This window comes from Falco biarmicus, chromosome 6 (assembly GCF_023638135.1).
Source record: "Falco biarmicus isolate bFalBia1 chromosome 6, bFalBia1.pri, whole genome shotgun sequence".
NCBI classification, from domain to species: Eukaryota; Metazoa; Chordata; class Aves; order Falconiformes; family Falconidae; genus Falco; species Falco biarmicus.
This window is the reverse complement of record NC_079293.1, coordinates 20126198-20145181: the sequence shown is the minus strand read 5'-3', so window position 1 is coordinate 20145181 and position 18984 is coordinate 20126198. Positions and strand designations below refer to the sequence as shown.

The 18984-nt window shown below is 44.7% G+C and overlaps 1 protein-coding gene across 1 annotated transcript in view; it reads right to left on the bottom strand.

The window, feature by feature from the left end:
* CSMD1 (CUB and Sushi multiple domains 1) overlaps positions 1-18000 on the bottom strand; it is a 1210323-nt gene extending 1192323 nt beyond the window's left edge. The window contains exon 1 of the mRNA XM_056344568.1: positions 17581-18000. Coding sequence (XP_056200543.1) covers positions 17581-17647 — 67 coding nt within the window. The 5' untranslated portion in view covers positions 17648-18000. The remainder of the gene's footprint in view (positions 1-17580) is intronic.
* Positions 18001-18984: the final 984 nt, after the last annotated feature.

Below are 18984 nucleotides of genomic sequence, written 5' to 3'. Positions count from 1 at the left end.
CAGGGTGCTGTAATTTTTTGCGTGCTGGATAGCTATCAAAACCAGTTCCACATGCATTCTTCCACGTACAGGAAGCCAAAATGCAGTATGTCGTCCTGAGGGAAATGGACTTAGTGATAAATTTACACATCTGTGCCCTTCAGACTCGATTACATGACTCCCTGTGCCCTGACATGAAAATCCATGTAATGTTGCAGCTGATAAGGCAATACACTGTAAGAACATCACTCCAGTATTTCAGAAATCCCTGGCTGAAGTTCAAGGTCAAGGACTTGAGCTGTAGAACTTCAGTGGCTTAGGGTGGGATATTTCAGACAAAACATCTCCCTGTGTGACAGCAGCTTGCTGTGACTGGTGCACTCAAAGGGAAAGTTTTTACATGATTAAAAAAATGGACGAAACTTGAAGAACAGTGAAAGGTAACTATGGGACTATCTCCACAAGGGATTGAAATTACTTCAATTCTCTCTATTTTTCTCAGATATACATACACATGTATTTATATCATATTCATGATACTACACTATAGTAACTGGGAACCTTAAGACCAATGCATGCAAATTCAAATGGGAGTATTATACATAAACCTAAACTTTTTCATCCCTCCAATATCAATGGTGATGTCAGCGGAGATGTGACAATATCAGGCTAAATCTCCCTGATAATAGCATAGCTCTCTTTGTAAGATTTTCTTGTAGATTTTATTTGCAGGGCATAACATGATAATTGTTTAGTCCCTAATGATAAAAGCTATTGATTGTTCCCACAAATGAACTGAAAACACATGTTGCAGCACCTATCTTTTAGGTGTTTCCTGGCAAATGAGCCCCAGAGCAGTATTCCTAGTGGAGTACTTACAGTTCCACTTTTCATAGAATAATTGAATATTCACTGAGCAGGACAGAAACCCAACCGGGAGCATGACTCTGATGTGGCAAGTAATGCTCTCTGTGTAAGAGGGGACTAGTAGGAGTCCAGTTACTGTTCCAGCAGCTTTTTTAACATTTTATATTGAGGTCCTTTGAGCAAAGTTTGGAACCCAAAGCTTCTACCTCCAAAGGAAACTTTATCCAGAAAGCTTCACGGCACCAACAGGGGAGAGCCTAGGGCAGTCACAGTATATGCCAGAAAAAGATGTGACAGGCTTTAACTTTCTCAGGGAAGAGGAAGCTGAATGTAGATTTTTCACAATCTAGCTAGAGTGCTCCAACTGTTAAATTACTCTCTCTACTGTGGGAAAATGAGAGGGCACCACTTCCACCCCCAGGAACACCTTATGTAAGACCAGAGTTGGTAGGCACGCTTAAAGAAAGCCAAGCAGTTTTATCCCTATGGAAAAGCATCTATATTGAAGATTACAATGACTGTTCAGTAACAGTTCTATACAAATTGACAGTATGCAACCATTCTGAGCATGCCCAGAAATGTAATTTTAGGCTCAAAGGAAATTTTCTAAATAAAAAAAGACATGTAAATTTGAGTGTTTTGGGGATTAAGGTAGCCACTGAGTGGTAGTTCAGTAATCTAAGTACTAGATGTAAATATCTTCACAATAAAGGGAGAACTTAATGCTTAAATCCTTCAGTGTATTTATTTACTGCTGAGTGTCCTCAACATCCATGAAATTAATTAGGAACTGAAGAGTTCAGCACATCTCAGATCTAGCTCTTGAATAAACAAGTTATGTTATATTGCATTAGAATAATCAGCAGGGGTTTATTTTCTGAAATTTTCAGATACACATGCTATACTAACCAAAAATTATTCTAGGCAGAGAGAAGACAGATACTGAAGGATTACGCCAGCAACATAACAGTAAGGAATGTTACAATTTAACTAAATGTCTTTAAATAATTTTCTCTGAAGAAACACTTTTCTACTAATTCAAGTAACTAAATGAACATGCCATCTGATCCTTCGATGAAAATGGTTGAGATATTCTATATGACACTTTTTCTTGTGGTCAAGTGAATAATTCTTAAAGAGACAAGCTTAATATATAAACACAGGACTACACACTTTTTTATATCATCCCAAACCAGCATTAAAATATTGCTACCTAAAATGAGCAATGAGTTTTTAATTAAACACAATATTTATTTGTAAACTTAATCTGTTTTTTGATCATAATCTTTAGCTGTTCAGACACTTTGTCATTTTAATAAATGTTTGATTTCTTTGAATCAAGCAGAAAACAAAACTTGCTTGAAAAATAATTTTATTATCCCATTAAAACAGTCCTACTAAAAGAACTCAATCTTTCCCTCATCTTGCTGGAAATTTAGATTGCAGTATGTCAGACACACTACATCTTGTTGAGCTGTAGTCCTTTTCCAGTCATACTTCTAACACCTGTGTTCTTCTCAGTTCTCAAAAGCTAAGCAATGATTTTGTTTGCACTGGACAGGAGTAATTAATACCTTCCTTTCCTGAATAGATTCTATCAAAAAATATTCAGAATTTTCTCTTTTATGGAAATGAAAAGAGACTTTCAGAATGAAGGAGCAAGAACAATCATGGGAGACTTGCTAACATTAAAGAGATTCTGGTTTCTTCTATCTCATGTTACTCTTGTTCATAATGGACAGCTATGCTTTCGCTAATTATTTATTTGCATCACTTCCATTTTGTTTTTATAATGCTGATAGGCTTTCCTACAGACGGTCCTGCGAGGAAGAGGTAGAATAAAGGGGAAGGGCAGAATCTGTATATCCTATTCAAATACAGCTTAAACATAAGTAGAAAGGCTGCTGTCTTAGGGAACAAGAGAAACAATTTTTTTTCAGACAGTGACAAATTTTCTAAGATGAAACTAAAACCAGAACCCTATGGATTGGAGCTCAAAGAATATCTTGCATGTTTTAAGGTTTGAAATAAACCTCTATCTAAGGGCACAATTTTCAGTGTTATTTTTTTTTATTTTCTGCCATTTGTTCTGGACCTTGGGAGAGGGGAAATTGGCTGATTTAAAAGAATGACATGGTTTCAGTGTTTTCAGTATAATGGACCTCTTCCTAAAACTTTTCTAACAGAAATTCTTGCAGTGCTTCCCTAATCTCTGCAGAAACCCAATTGTTCACCAGATCCTCTCATTAAAGTTTGTCACAACACTCACCAGTTTTCACCAGACTTTTTGCTTGTTGTCCCAGGAGAGAACACCATCAAGATATGACTTGTGATCAGTGATATGTTGGGCCACAGAGGGGCAAATAATATATATGCAAGATGAAGCTACTACACAGTGCATTTGATATTACCAATGAGCTACTAACACATTCCATGAAAGTCAGTGTCAGTGGGAGAGGAGATCACTAAGCACTCGTTTTGCTGTATTCATTTCTTACCAGGACCTAGTTTTTCTAAGCATTTTCTCTGTTGTCCATTCATAAATCTCTCACAGGGGAAAATGTCAAACATCACTGTCATTCAGATGGTCACGACATACAGTCTTTACTATTTACTGGAAAGCAAATAATCAAAATATTGATGAGAATAAAAACTAGGTAATGAGATGGTGGGATAGAGGGAAGTGGCTGTTTATAATGAAATATTAATTGAAGTCAGTTAATATAAAAACCCATATGAAATTTTAAGGTGTATGTGTGAAAAGTGTGTAATTTACAAATTCACCCCTTCCCATCTATCAGATGCAAAGTTCTGTGCAGGGTGAAGTGTTTCCAAAGAGCTGGAAGTGACCAGGGAAATGAGCAGGTAGAAGCTGCAAAACAAGAAAAAGGCAGTGGTTTTCCACACAGCAGGAATTACATTGTAAAACAGATTGTCAGAAAATAGTGTGGTGCCTGAATTATGAATAGGTTCAAGAACAGATTCATGAAGGTTAAATTTGTTGATGGATGTTGAACATAGATGCAACCTCTGGCTGAGAGTTCCCTAAACTGGCTAGAGGCTGCTAAAATATAAGGCTGTCTATATCTGCAATTTTTTCAATGCATTTGCTAATGGCCATTGTCAGAGAGAGGTTATTCTGGTCTGATTTGATGTGACGCTTTTTGCATTTTTAAATATGTGCAGACTTAAACTTACCCAAATTCAAAGTACGTGCACAGAATCTGGACACAGTTTATGTCACTGACTTAGTTCTTCAGGTCTTAAGAGTGCCCTGTGCCCATCTTCAACCTTTGCACCGGTTGCTCCCAGTGCAGGAGTCGTCACATACTAGACCCTGGGTGCCTTCTTCCATAGGAATGTTAAACAGCCACTTTGGAACATAATAAAGGTGGTCTCTTATACTCCTTCAGCAGAGAAGGAAATTATAGAGTGACTGGAGCAAGAAAGGTAAGGTCTGAAAAAGGAAAATTTTAAAGAAACAGCAAGGGGAAAGGAAAGAGAAATAGTGTTTAATGATGCAAATCTGATGGTGCCAGCTCTGCCAGTCCTACAAAATAAATGCCATTATTTTCAGCACATCAGCGTAAAGCCTGTGTATCAGCCCAGCAACTGAACTACCATGCCCATGAGGGAATCAGTCATTATTTATCAGACCACATCAGACCTGCACTGTAGTGGCACCAGGGCTTCCACTGACAGCACTTGCCAGCAGACATTTCAAGTTTTGAGCTATATTACCAGTTCTGCTTAGTAAGATTACACCAGTATGCCTCTGGTATACTCTGGTATACACCAGTGTGTGTGTGTAAATATATATATATATACATGCACACACACACCAGTATACTGGAGACAGTATGGAAAAGTGATTATGCATTGCTCTTCAGTAAGACAAATACCAGTAATGGGAATCAGAAAACAATTTTAATAATTATTGATGGATGCAAGTGAACTAATCTGGGCATTGTCCTCTGTAAAATACAGGGCAGCATGAAGCTGCTGTGGGCTCTTTCAGAAGATAAGGCTTTTTGCTTGATTCTGGTCATGCAGGAAATAACATTCCCCAGACCCGAGCTCCCTGTCATAATGCTGTCCATGTTGTCCATTTCATATAATCTGTTCTATGATGGGTCCCTATATTCCAGGATTTACCATAAAGCAAATTAATAAATCACACTATACATGTATCACTGCCTAATAAACTTTCATTTAAATAATAAGTATAATAATAAATATCCGAGAAAAAAAAAATGAGGGGAAGACACTAAATGACAAGAGTAAGGCTTGATTTAAAAAAATAGAATAGTCCTGACTGAAACCCTGAGTAAATGCTGTCATACTTTTTCATATGTAGCTTTTTTCTGAGATGGTCCTCAGTGGCACTGTTGGAGAGTGTGTCAATGAAATATCAGAATGATCTCCATTGGCTGCCTATACTGTCCTCTGCTGCATGGCTGTCCCTCACCTGAGACAGTCTGTCACCATAAAAACTTACTTTTTCACAGTGGGCAGTACATTATCTTTCTAGCATCAAAGAGTAGTTTCTATTTTTAATTGATTTTTTCCCCCCAGGGGACCTCATCCTCACACACATCGCTCTTTTGGGATAGTACCTAGACAACAGCAGTGTGACTAAAGTAGAACTGAGAAGCGAACTGCTGTTGAGAGTCACGCAAAATGCTTCTGCTTTACAAAACTGTATCTGAAATTACCAGTGCTATGTGACTGTGCAGGGCTGACCCTGGCTGGACACCAGATGCCCACAAAAACCGCTCTATCACTCCCCTCAGCTGGGCAGGGAAGAGAAAATATAACAAAAGTTTCATGGGCTGAAAAAAAGACAGGGACAGATCACTCAACAATTACCACTGTGGGCAAAATAGACTTGGCTAGGGGAAATTAATTTAATTTATTACCAATCAAACCAGTGATGACAAATAAAGTCAGATCTTACCAACACCTTCCTCCATTCTTCCTAGGCTTAACTTCACTCCTAATTTGCTCTCCCTCCTCCCCCTCAGCAGTGCAGGGGGACAGGCAATGGGGGCTGCCATCAGTCCGTCACATGCCGTCTCTGCTGCTCCTTCCTCCTCAAGGGGAGGCTCCTCACATTCCTCCCCTGCTCCAGCATGGGGTCCCTCCCACAGGAGGCAGTCCTCCATGAACTTCTCCAGTGTGAGCCCTTCCCACAGGCTGCAGTTCTTTACACACTGCTCCAGTGTGGTCCCTTCCATTGGGTGCAGCCCTTTAGGCACAGGCTGCTCCAGCGTGGGTCCTCCACAGGGTCACAAATACTGCCAGCAAACCTGCTCCAGCCTGGGCTCCTCTGTCCACAGGTCCTGCCAGGATTCTGCTCCACCATGGGCTTCCCATGGGGTCACAGCCTCTTTTGGGCATCCACCTGCTCCGGCATGGGATCCTCCACAGACTGCAGGAGGATATCTGCTCCGCCATGGACCTCCACGGACTGCAGGGGGACAGCCTGCCTCATCATGGTCTTCACCATGGGCTGCAGGGGAATCTCTGCTCCACCGCCTGGAGCATCTCCCACCCCTCTTTCTGCACTGGCCCTGGTGTCCACAGAGTTGTTGCTCTCACATATTCTCATTCCTCTCTCCATCTGGCTATTGGTGTTGGACAGGTGTTTACTTTTCCCTTTCTTAAATATGTTATCCCAGAGACACTACCACCATCACTGGTGGGCTCGGCCTTGGCCATTGGTGGCTCCATCTTGGAGCCAGCTGGCATTGGCTCTGCTGGACATGGGGGAAGCTTCTGGCAGCTTCTCACAGAAGTCACACCTGCAGCCCCCGCCCCGAACCTTGCCACACAAACCCAATACCGTGACAAAGCCCATTCAAAACATTTGCACAGATCTATCCATCCTGCAAACATGGTCTTCAGAGCAATGTACAATTATATCAAAAGGAATCTGGTGCCTGTCCTACAGTGGTAAAACTGGGTAGATATTTTTTTCCCACCAGAGCCTGCCTCACCGCTTACAAACGGCCTGTTTCCCAGAAAGAAAAATGGAGCCTCAAGGAATTGCAATTAGTTACCATCAATGTGGGATAAATGTAAAAATGATGAATACTCATAGAGGAAAAAAAGAGGAGGTGGAACTGATTGTTCTTAATTCTGGGCAGGACAGCAGCCTCCATTATGCAATACAGCCAGTAGTCTATGAGTTGGCATCACTCCAAATTCTGATTTGCTGCTGCATTTAATGTTTACTTTGTAATCACAAACATTTTGTTCCACAGTACCTCAGATCCAGGTTTGTTGTTGGGGTTTTTTTCATACACAGAATTACTTAAGTACAACAGTTGTAAAGAAAAACAAACCACAACTTCCCTTGAGGAATCTCTCCTTTCTAAAAAATAACACAGCTGTAAATTTGGAAACTTTGTTTAATTCAGATACGACCTGGGAAATAACAGTAGTAAATGTTGAATATTGTTGTCTATCCATTCTATCTAAGGCACTATATTGCATTCAGATTATGATGGTTCTCAAGTGTAGAAGTACGTACAGTACAAATTCCTTGATGTTCAAAAGTGCTGAGATCTGCAGCTTTCTCTTATGACAGTGGGAACTACAAATGCAGGCTCTTGACAATAAACAGTACCTTCTGCCCCCTTCCCAGCATCCTTGAACTTGACACTAAAACTTGTTTTGCAGGTAGAATGAGCTCAGACAGACACTTTTATTGTTCAACATGTACATGCTGTTTTATTCAATAAATGGATCTCCTCTTCCATCAGATATTTTGGAAAAAGAAGGCTGTTTTTCATGCTGAATGTCTATGATCTGATGCCTTGTAACTGTATTCCATCCACAAGTCTGTTTCTTTATCAAATATTCATACAAATACCACTTCTTTACCTTAACACTGTTTGTGGATAACATCGAGATGCATCACCAGTAAAGTGAACTTTTAAAACCAGTAGGGAAATAATAAGAATTAAAGATTTCTCTGCAATGTGAAATATTCAGGAGCCATCCTCTGGTCCTTACTCAGTCAACTCCTGCTCTGAAGGAAAGTGGATAGAAAGGCTTGACAAAAACCCAGTTGTGCTCGTAGAGGTTGAAATTATCATGATCCAAACTAGGCTGACAATAAAACGGCTACTACTTTAAAGAAGATGTATGAGGCTAACTGAAAGGGGACTCCAGCTCAGTCACCTTACCCAGTATACAGAAATTATAGATCTGGACTTACCATTTCTAGTAACAGGACCTCAGATTAAAGGACACAACAAGAATCAACACTAAAAAAAAATAATCAATTAGGTATCTCTGTTTAAAGAGGACTAATAATTTGAGTGTATATATATAAAAGGAAAACTGAATTCACTTTGACAAAACAAATTCTCAATTCTCCTTCTTGTGTGATATGACTCATCTCAAATCCATTGCAAAGCGGTAAACAAACCACACCAACTCAGTAGCCATCATCTGCCAGGAACATTTTAAAAAGAAAACCATTACTGAGCTACTTTTCTTGTCTTCTATACAGAGAAACATTTTCCCAGCAGAAACAGCACTTCACGTTATCTTCTTTTTGTTTACCATGTTTGCCTCACTGCTAACAGCAACCTAAGAAATACCTCCTAAAGCCAGTAATTTATTTCTTAAGAATTAGACTGAAGTAGTTTGGACTAGTTTTAGGTATTTTTCAAAACAATCCATTTAAAACAAATCAAGAGAGTGAAGTTCAGTTCAGTTGGTAATAACATAGTATATGGGACATATCTTGGACAATAATTTAAATATGTGGACAACAGCCTTTTGACTTTATTCCTCCTTCAGTGAAGCAATTCTTTAACTTGAAAGGTTACAAAAATAAAATAATTAGTCCTTCTTTGTTCTACCATCCTTCTGTAATCTAATTTCCTCAAAATAGCTGGAAGATAAAATATTGTCGTGAAGATCAAAATGACAGCTATAAGCTGGCCTCTCCACTCCTCATTATCCATTACTGTTTTTATGATGACTATTTATTATTATCATATAGTTAATAAATGAAATCTAAATCACTTATAATGTATCTGAAGTCAGCTTCTCTGCTGGTGTAAATCACCAGAGATGAATGAAGAGGGTTTCATGATGTTATGTTTTTTGCAATAGTTCTTGTGTGTATATTTTAAAATCTTTTGGGTCAGGCCCCTCACTGTGTTAAATTATACTAAATTGAAAAAAAGAGAGCAACTTCAATTTCCAAAATATTCCCTGATTCATTGCTTTAAAAAAATTACTTCAGAGCTTCTCAAGAGTTGACAGGAAAAATCTAAATTGTCATGGCAACATGAGTTGAAGAAATCCTTCTTTGCTGTTTGCGTAGATCATCTCCATGCCATCACTCTGTTTATTAAATGATGCTAAAGAAAGCAATTAATGGTTAATTTCTCCTCAGAACCAAATAAATAATATAACTAGTGAAAGCCAGGGCAGTGAGATACGCTTCAGATAGGTCAGACACTTTGAGGCATCATATATCTTCAATATAAATGACACCAAGCTGTGTGATGCAGTCAATGTGCTGGAGGGAAGGGACACCTCCATGGGGCCCTTGACAGGCTTGAGGTGGGCCCATGCGAACTTCATGAAGTTCAGCAAGGTCAAGTGCCAGGTCCTCCACGTGGATCAGGGCAATCCCAAGCACAAATACAGGCTGGGTGGAGAATGAATTGAAAGCAGCCCTGAGGAGGACTTGGGGAGCTGGGGAATTAGAAGCTCCGCATGACCCAGCAATGTGTGCGTGCAGCCCAGAAAGCCAACCATTTAATTAATTTCTCAAGAGAGATGTTTAGAAATGCATCGGGTCACCAAACATGATATTGGCTGTTGCTTGATTGTACTGAGGTTCTAAAAGTGAGTTATAAAACAGCTTCTGCCCCTGCCCCCCCCCCAAAAAAAAACCCCAAACAAACAAAAAAACAAAACCCCAAAAACCCAACTTGGTATGACTCTATCTATGTATTATAAGAAACATCAGTGGGATACCAGTAGAGAATCTGGCTGCTGGGGCAAAGCTAAAATAGTGTACTTAGTTACTTGGAAGCAGGCAGATTCTGCATTGATATCCCACAGACATTAGTGAGAACAGTATGATTTGTCATGACCATTTGTTTCACAACTAGAGGCGTGTAAAATTAGTCTAAAAATAAGTTAAACCACTTTGCCTTTTTTTTCTTAATCAAAATGGCCTTTTCAAAAACTGCACTCTTGTGCAATAAGCATCACTCTCTCTTTTTTTCTTACCCTCACAGTCACCTATGTTTTTTTTCCTCAGCTTCAGGGCAAGGCGGGTTTCATGAGCTCACATGTATTCCTGTGATATCTAGCTGCTTGCTTCCCAGCATTAGCTGCTTGCTGACAAAATCACTTCCCTGTTCCTTGCACATCCAGCTGTATTGGACATGGGCAGTCTGATGTGGATCCCAGGCTACATGGTGCGTGTTATACACACCATGAGTTCAAACTGAACCCTGATGCACTCATACAAGGCAAGTTCTAGCTTAAGCACGATGCCCGAAGCCAAGCCTAAGCTCTCGTTGATGTATTTTGGATACACTCAGCAAAGTGAGCCAAGCTCCTCCATCCATTTCAGCAGCACAAATTGCAAGCACAGTGGAAATGCTTTAAATCCAAGCTATAGCTGGGCCACCATTTAAAAAAGAAAATATTCTGGCTGTGGTCCTCAGTGTGTTTAGGTCCAGCCTTCAACCTGAGCTTCAGATACGGAGCAATGCTGGCGGCACTTTTTTTCCCAGTGCACTGTACATTGCTGGTGATTCAGCACCAGTGTAAGCAAAACGTAAATTTGAGTATTTGTGTTCTCTTGGTTTTGTCCGTGAACACCATATGGCAAGTAACACAGGCCAAAGGAAGTAAAAAATTATTTATGAAGTATTACATCATGGCTACATTTTATCTGCAAATCATAGGGTGAGGAAAAGATATATCCCCAGATCCCTCTGGCAAGTGTCAATGGTTTGCTGCAATCAACAGAATTGTAAGAACATTTTAATTCAAAAAACCCTCCAATATAGGTTTAGAAATGGCTCGCTAATAAGAAAGACAAGGAAAACTTTCAGACAAGAAATAAGAAAAACTTCATGTTTGGCAAAATTGCATGGAAAAGTCATTGCCTTGAAATTGAGAATAAGGCATGAAGCAAGTGCTGCAAAATGTAATTTTAAAATGCTGACCATATTTTATGCAAGTTTGCAAAACAGTGCACACAAAGTTTTATTCATTATTATTTATTCAGCTCTGTGTCAGCTGCACTGCTGCAAATGTTTCTTTTGGAAAACCACTGTACAACGGAGGCATGAATACAGAACGTGATTCTGTACTTCAGTATCCATGGGATACTGTAAGAGACATAAAATATCTGAAGAATAAAATGATACTAGGTTTCTCTGTATATTGTCCTTCACAATTTCTTTAAGGAAAAAGACCCCAGGAAGCAAGGTAGAGGTCAGATAAAACCATGCTTGGAGATATCAGAGATAGTGATTAAAACCAAATTACTTCCATAAATAGATGTATATTTTATTATTATCAAGGTTGATTGCTCAGACTCATCCAGTTTTCCTTTTTTTTATTTCCAGTCATACTTGGACGTAAACATTTTTAGAAGTTCTCAGCCACAACAGCTCATATTAAAAAGGGTCTGGCTCCACAATTCAGCTGCAGTACCTACCATGCCTGCCTTATTCAGAGCGGCAATGTTTTCAAAACTGGTGAATCCAGCTACCGCTGGAATCAATAGAAATTTCAGTTTCCACTGCAGCAGAACAGGGTCCTCATAAGTGCCCAAAGTTACCTTTTATTTGACAGTGATGAGACAAAAAATGAAGTTGAAAGAATTAGAATCACTATTTCAGAATATGCATGAATTTATTGTTAAAATGTATAATTTAATAATTATAAAATGGTAACAAATGGGGATTAATTTTTGTGCTGGAAATTAAAGCATTACTGTAATTGCAAGAAATTGTGGTTTGTTTTTTTTTTTGCTTATCTTTTCCTAAATGCAAATCATTGATTATATTCTGATTAATCAAGAGGAATTCTGGTTAATCATCAGCAATATAACAGTGATTAAATCTTGCTCTGACCTTTTAATTGAATGTGCCCTCCAGGTAAAAATGGCAAGAAACTCTCCTCGTTTTCTCTCCCTCCTTTTTTTTTTTTATAAGTAAGAAATGCAGAAAAAAAATTATTCTCTCTGAGCAAGTAAGACTTGTTATTGGCAATAAGATGCATTATTACTCCTGTAAGAGTTTTCAGCGCATGCATGCCTCCATTTACCGTTCAATTACTAAATGCAGGCAACTGATAAATGTTGCCTTTGTGTGTCAATGTAACACTAGCAATAATACAAGTAATTTGTTTAAGCAGTTATTCTGTTGAGAAATTCTTATAACAAATAGGGTGTAGATTTTCTTAAATGCAATAGAAATGTCATATAGTGGAGTGAAGCCTTTCATCCAGCCAGAACAAAGTTGGGTGAGGACAAAGTAAGACCTCACAGCTCTCCTCAGGTATTAATGGCATTTTCCCCTATTTCAAAAGTTACTGATTGATAAAAATGGTTTAAAGGAAATTGCAACTGATGTAGAAAAGTAAAACATCTAAGTAAAGTGATTCATACACATTAGGAGAATTTCCATATGATTCCTATTCTTTGTTCACTGCAGAAACTGGAAGAATGTCCAATTTAGCTCAGTCTAATCTGGCTGATCTTGCAGCCATATGGAGAACTAGAGGCCAGCTTCTCATTCGGTGTCCCTGATTTAGATCTGGTTGTATGCTCGAGTTTTATTAGAGATCCCATCTCATACTTACATGCCTGCTGCAGTGGCCCGTACAGATGAGCCATCAGGTCCCCTCCTGCCAGGCAGCCCTGCTGGCCATGGGCTGCCTGGCACCATCTCTGCCGACACTCAAAGCGCTTTACCAGAATAATGTCACCTTGGTCAAAGAGACAGGAGAACTCAATGCAGATTTGACCTAAATGGAATTACATCTTCTCTTTAAAGTCATTGGAGGTTTTATACAGTCACACTATTAAGCAGCTTCTTCCCTGAGGAAAGGTTGCGAGAGGAAGTTTAATGTGCCAGTATACAGATTACATGTCTTGAAAAAGCTGAAAACGGTGGTCCCTAAGGCTCTTCAGCCTTTCCAGAGAGCAGTGGTAGATCCTGAATGCGTTGGTTTCTGTTTAAAATATTTACAGTTTCAGATTGTTGCTAATTAGGTGGGGGCACAGTTTTCATGTATGTAAATGCTATTGAGGCCCAACTCCCATAGGTGGCTTTTTAAAACTTGTGTGTGTCAATGCATACATAATAATACTACCACACAATAAGTAATAATAAGATGAAGAGCTAGATTACATATTTGTGTAGAAAAAGCAGTCTGCAGGGGAAAAAAAATACGACACATACCACCCTCCCCCCCCCGCAAAAGCCCCCATGCCTTATCAAACTCATACTTGTCTGTAGAAAGGGACATGGGAGTGACAGTCAGTAAAATAAACAGAAAACAATCTGCAGAATGGCTCCTGTATATACAGATTACAGATGGTGCTGAAGTGCCCTCACAAATTCCAATACATCCTGAAGTTCATGTGTGCTCACGCCTCCATGTGCTTGTATACCATCTCCAGCTCCTCACACAAGTATCTTGTTCCACACACACCAGAGAAACTGATAGCCTTGAACTGGCTGACAGTGGAAATTCAAATCTCATCTATGAGTTCAAAGGTGTAAAACAAGTGTTTGGGCAACCGTTGCTGAACTGATATGTTCTCCACTACATTGTATTCAAATTGACCATATTTCCTATTCCTATACAGATTTAAGGACTTTATATACATATCTTGATGGAAAATCGCAAAAGACAGATCTTACAAAAAAGTACATGCATTTTTACATTAAAATATTAGGTGGTCAGAGCTGCCTATTGTCTTTTCTGTCTTCCTATGGCCAGTTCCTCACTGGGCTGGGGGATGGAGAACACATCCATCAAATACTTGGTTTTGTAGCTGGGTATTCAACACTGAGCTCTGATGCTCTTTTAAAAAATCCTTTTTTCAGTTCATTTTCCTAGAATTGCTTTAGTCTTCTTTGGAAGAGAATAGAGCCTCTCCAGAGAGACCAGCTTCACAGTTTGAGAAACACTGCTTTGGAGGGGGAAAATACATGACTTTAAAAGAGACAAACACTCTCAGTCCGGCAGGAGTAGGCCTTAAACATAGCGGTAACTTTCTGTGATGTAGTCATAGCAATTATTTTGACAAAATGATAGCAGCAAACAGAGGGTACATAAAATGGTTGGGGGTTTATTTCTTTTCTCTTTTCTTTTCTTTTCTTTTTTAAACAAAATCCTAAGCTGTAGATACGGGAGTCCTTTAACGGTCTGAATTCAATTTAAGAACAGAAATATTTTCCCTTTGCTGTTTCCATTAATCTGAATGATACCTCTGTGTATAAGCCTGCTTATGTACAGCTTGTTTGAGGCAATGAGGTGGCAGTGAAGGTGTCGTATTTGGTTATCTGAACAAGTGCAGGAAATGATCTTGAAAACATGTACTGGGACAATTTTAAGTATTAGGCAATATGTATTCCTACATTGAAAATAGGCTGTCCACAGACCTCAGGTCATAGCAGAAAGATATTTTAATCTTTTATCTTGAATTTGAGTCGGAGTTCTGTCTAGATCTACCATTTGTTCCCTAGCAGCATGAATTTTTGCAGAAATGATACTGACGTGGTTTGTATTTCAAGCAAATCAATAGTTTTTTATGTTTGCTTTTGCTAGGATATAACCTATCAGAATTAGCAAATGACTCTATAAAGAAGCCCATCTTAACATGCAGAGCTGAACACTGTGCTGCCTGTCTTGTTGAAGCATAACTGGTATGATATGGTAGTTTCTGGGAAAGTGGTTCCTTTAAATGACTCCATGCTAATTTCCCTTGATGCTTAAAGCATAATGGACAGGGAAGAATCCCCCAAATGTTTTCTAAAACACTCAGGTGCATCAGTCAGACAAGATGAGTCCAAAGAAATCTATAGAACTGCACCTCAAGTCTACCACAATGAACAATGATGTATGTTCATTTTTATCCTTTCTTGTCCTTTTAAAAAGTTACAGAAAATTGCACAGCAACAAAGGGTTTCCATTTCATTTCATAACAAGGAACAATGTGGAAAGCAGCCTACTTCTTATTTTACTGAAAGAGCTGGGAACGCCTGTGGCAACACCTCCAGAAATTCAGCACTTTTTTTTTTTCCTCTCTCCCCCTCATAAAACCCCCAAACCAACCAAACCCCGGGTGAATTCCCATTTACAGTGACTACCAAATGATTTGACTGCCGAGGGGCTAGTAATATAGAGTTCTGGGGATCTATTAATTAAAATTTTACATGCTCCCAAAAGCCTAGGCTCTTCATGTTACTAAGAAAGGAGTTCTTTCACTCTCTAAACTAGAAATGTAATTTCAGCCTCGGGATTACATTTGACTAAATATAGATAGCTGTGCCCGATTGCCTGGGAAGGTAAATGGGAAAGAATTATGTCAAATGTCCCCGCTGGTTCCCCTTCTACCTGTTGTTTGACTTCAATATTAAGTCAGTTTGTAGCCTTTTAAGTAGGTGTGTTGCTGCTCCACATTAAGAGAGGTATAATTACATTCTGCAGAGCAGCATTAGAGGCAGTGCCCAAATGTTCCTGGCAAAGCCTTTGTATGTAAGCAAAACACGTCGAATCTCCGTTGAATAACCATGATCCAGCCTCCAGCTTTTCATATGTGCTGTCAGCCATGAAAAGAAAACACTTAAATGTCAAACGACAGAACCAGCTACAGTGTATTTAATAAATGAGTCGCGGCTGTCGGCCCGCCCCGGGAGCCGGCGCGGCCGCGGCCGCAGCTCGTCCCGGGGCGGCCGGGCCCCCGTGTTCGCCGCCCGCCCGGCCCCTGCCCGGGGCTCCGCCACCCTGCCCGGGGCTCGGCCGCCCGGCCGTTCGGCTCCTGCCCGGGGCAGCGCTGGGGCGCCCCGCAGGTGTGCGGGCTGACAGCGGCTGCCCAGCCCCGCGCGGGCAGGGACCGAAGCACCGGGGCGGGGGGCGATGCTGGAAGTTTGGGCAGGGCGGCCGCGCCGAGGAGCCCCCGCCGGCTCCGGGCTGCATGTGCCACCGAGCACAGCCCCGTCCCCAGGAGCCGCCCGCCGCACGGCCCCCGGAGCCGGGCGCCTCGCCTCCCCCCGCGCTCCCTTCCCCACGGAGACAGCGCGACCGGGCGCAGCCGGCGGCGTTGCCGAGCGAGCCTAGGCAGCGGCAGGATCCGGGCAGAGCAGCGGAATCACCGGGCTGGCGCGGAGCCGCTGCCGCTCCTCCAGACCGGGCAAAGCCCCCGCCCGGCTGCCGGCGGACCGGGCTGGCCTTGCGCCGCCTCCCCCTGCGGACGGCAGGGCCGGGGGCTACCGGAGGGCGGGCGCCCTGCATTGCCGCCCAGGCGGCGAAGGAGCCCGGCCGCGGGCGCCCGCAGGATGGGGAAGGCTCCGGCCTCGCCCGCCGGCCCGGGCCGCGGTCGGCTCCCCCGCTCCTACCACCCCCGCACCGAAAAAAGCGGTGAGAAAAAGAAAATGGTGGGAACGATGTAAAGCGCCTCGGAAGGGTTAAGGGAGCCTCAGACAGCACAGACCGCAAGGAGAACCGTCCTCCCGGAGGCAGGCAGAAACAGCCGGGAGCGAGGTGGGAGAAGGCAGCGGCTGTAACGGGGACAGGTGCCTAGCTGCGAGCAGCCTCCTTTTCTTTCTCTCTCCCTCTGTCCCCCCCCCCCATACACACTCGCCTCCCTCCCTCCCTCCCTCATTCCCTCCCGCCCTCTCTCGTCTCCCTCTCTCTCTCTCCCACAGCATGAAAAAGCGCAGGGCTAATGAGAGGCGAAGTGAATAATGGGGAAGTTGTTGTCTCCAGCGATGAGGCAAGTGATGGGGCTGAGGCCAGCACTGAAGTTGTGTAACCCAATTCTCCACCGTCAGCCCCCTCGTTTCTCCTCCCTCCCCCCACTGATTTTAAGGAGAACCCCAGCTGGGGGTGGGAGACGCTCCCCACCGCACGCCCAGCAGAAAGGGGCCCTCTTCCCCCCGGCACGGGCAGGCGGCTGGCGGAGGGGTCCCCGGCGCCGCAACCCCGCCTTCGCGTAACTTGCGGGGAGCGGAGCCGGCTGAAGGCAGGCGGGGGCGGCTCTCCGCGGCCACCCACTCTGCGCTCCCCCCGAGCACGGCAAAAGCCGGGGAGGCGGGAGGAGGGGAGAGCCAAACTTGCCAGCCCGGGGACTGTCCCTCGCACGGCAGCGAGCGCCGTTCGTGCGTGCGCGGAGAGCGAAGTGTTCCCAAACTCCGGCGCTGCCCAGGCTGGCTGGATGCGCACGGCTCCCCCCGCGGCGCCGCAGCCGCTACTGCCCAACTCCTGGGGGCTGGCTTCTCCCGGGGGAAGTGGCCGGCCGGGAACCGAGCCCTCGGGGAGCGCCGGCGGAGCCGGTAGGAGGCAGGGAGAAGGGAGACTGGGCTCGGGGAGCCTGCTGTTTCCCGACGCAGAAACGAAGCGAGGGGGAGAGCTCAGCCGAGCGTTAGCGGTTTAGCTGAGGGGGGAAAATCAGTGCCATTACCACTGCCTACACGAATCCGGTGCAAGAAACCCAAATCTTACCCTGAGCTGCAGTGAGGAGCCCCGCGCAGAAAACCAGCAGAGACTTGAATTTCCTCCACGCAGTCATGTCTGCAGTTATTCCACACACACACACACTCACACAAAACCCCCGGCGGCTCTTCTCGGCTGCGACCGTGTCCTCCGAGCGGCAGCGGGGCTAAGGACAGCGCCAAATAACCACCACAGGGCGAGGAGAGGCGGAGAGGAGCGCTCCGGGTCCCGAGCGCCGCGCAGCGCCCGACGCCTCCTGCAGGACTGCGCGGGCGGCTCGCTCCGCTCTGCTCATAGCATCAGTCCCGCGCCGCGGCGGGGCTGCGCCGCTCAGCGCCCGCGGAGCCCCGGCGCCGCCGGCCCGCCGCCCGCCCAGGGGAGGGGAGGGCGGGGAGGGAGGGGAGGCGCGCCCGGTGCCGCGGGCAGCGCAGCATCCACGGCCGCCGGCGGGGAGAGCCGAGCAGCGGCGGCAGCAGGAGAGGGATGCGGGGAGTGCGAGGAAGAGGAGGAGGAGGAGGAGGAGGAGGAGGAGGAGGAGGAGGAGGAGGAGGAGGAGGAGGTGGGGAGAGGGAGGGAGGGATCGCGGCGAGAGCAGCGCAGGCAGCGCAGCGGAGCGGCTGCCAGCCACACGAGAAGCCGCCGCCGGACTCAACCATCCCTTCCCACGGAGAGGGGAAGGGGCCGGCGCTGCGCAGCCGGCACACGCCAAGCCCCAGCCGCCCCGCTCCGCCGGCCGGCCCCGCACGGCCCCCTCGCCCCGGCCGCGCCCCCACCCCCCCGCCCCGGCCGCGGCCCCGGTCGGCTGCCACCGCCCCCCGAAAGCGCCCGCGGAGAGAAGGCTTTCCCTCGGCCCGGCGCCCCCCCGGCGCGGGGACGGGTGGCGGCCGCAGGGCGACACCTGCCCGGGGGCTCCTGCTGCAGTGCCCCAGCGCCCTGTCCCCTGGCTCTGCCCGCAGCCCGGCTCCCCTGTGGGGTGCGTGGGGTGCGTGTGCCTGGGTGGGGTGGGAACCCCTAGTCCCAGGTGAGACTCCCCGCTGCTCTGGTCCCCGCTCGGGAGAGAGGAAGGCTCTCAGGTCCAAAATGTGCCCTGCTCGTTCTTTCCAAGTTTCCCATCAGAACAAGCTGTCGGTCCTAAGGGGAAGAAGGATGGGAGCCAACGTCTCCTTGAGAAACACTTTGTCTTTATGTTGCCATTCCCGGGTGCTCCTGTTGCCAAGAATAGTTTCTGCCATTAAGTATCCTTTCCAAAGCAACAACAACAAAAACCAACCCACCCAGATCAGCCATGGCACCGTGCAGTCTTCCCCACCACCCCCCTGGACCCGGCAGGACTGGTTCCCTGAGCCCGCGGGGAAGGGACTGGTGGCCCAGGGCTAGCCTGTCACGGGTCCCCCTGCTCCCACGTCCCCGGCA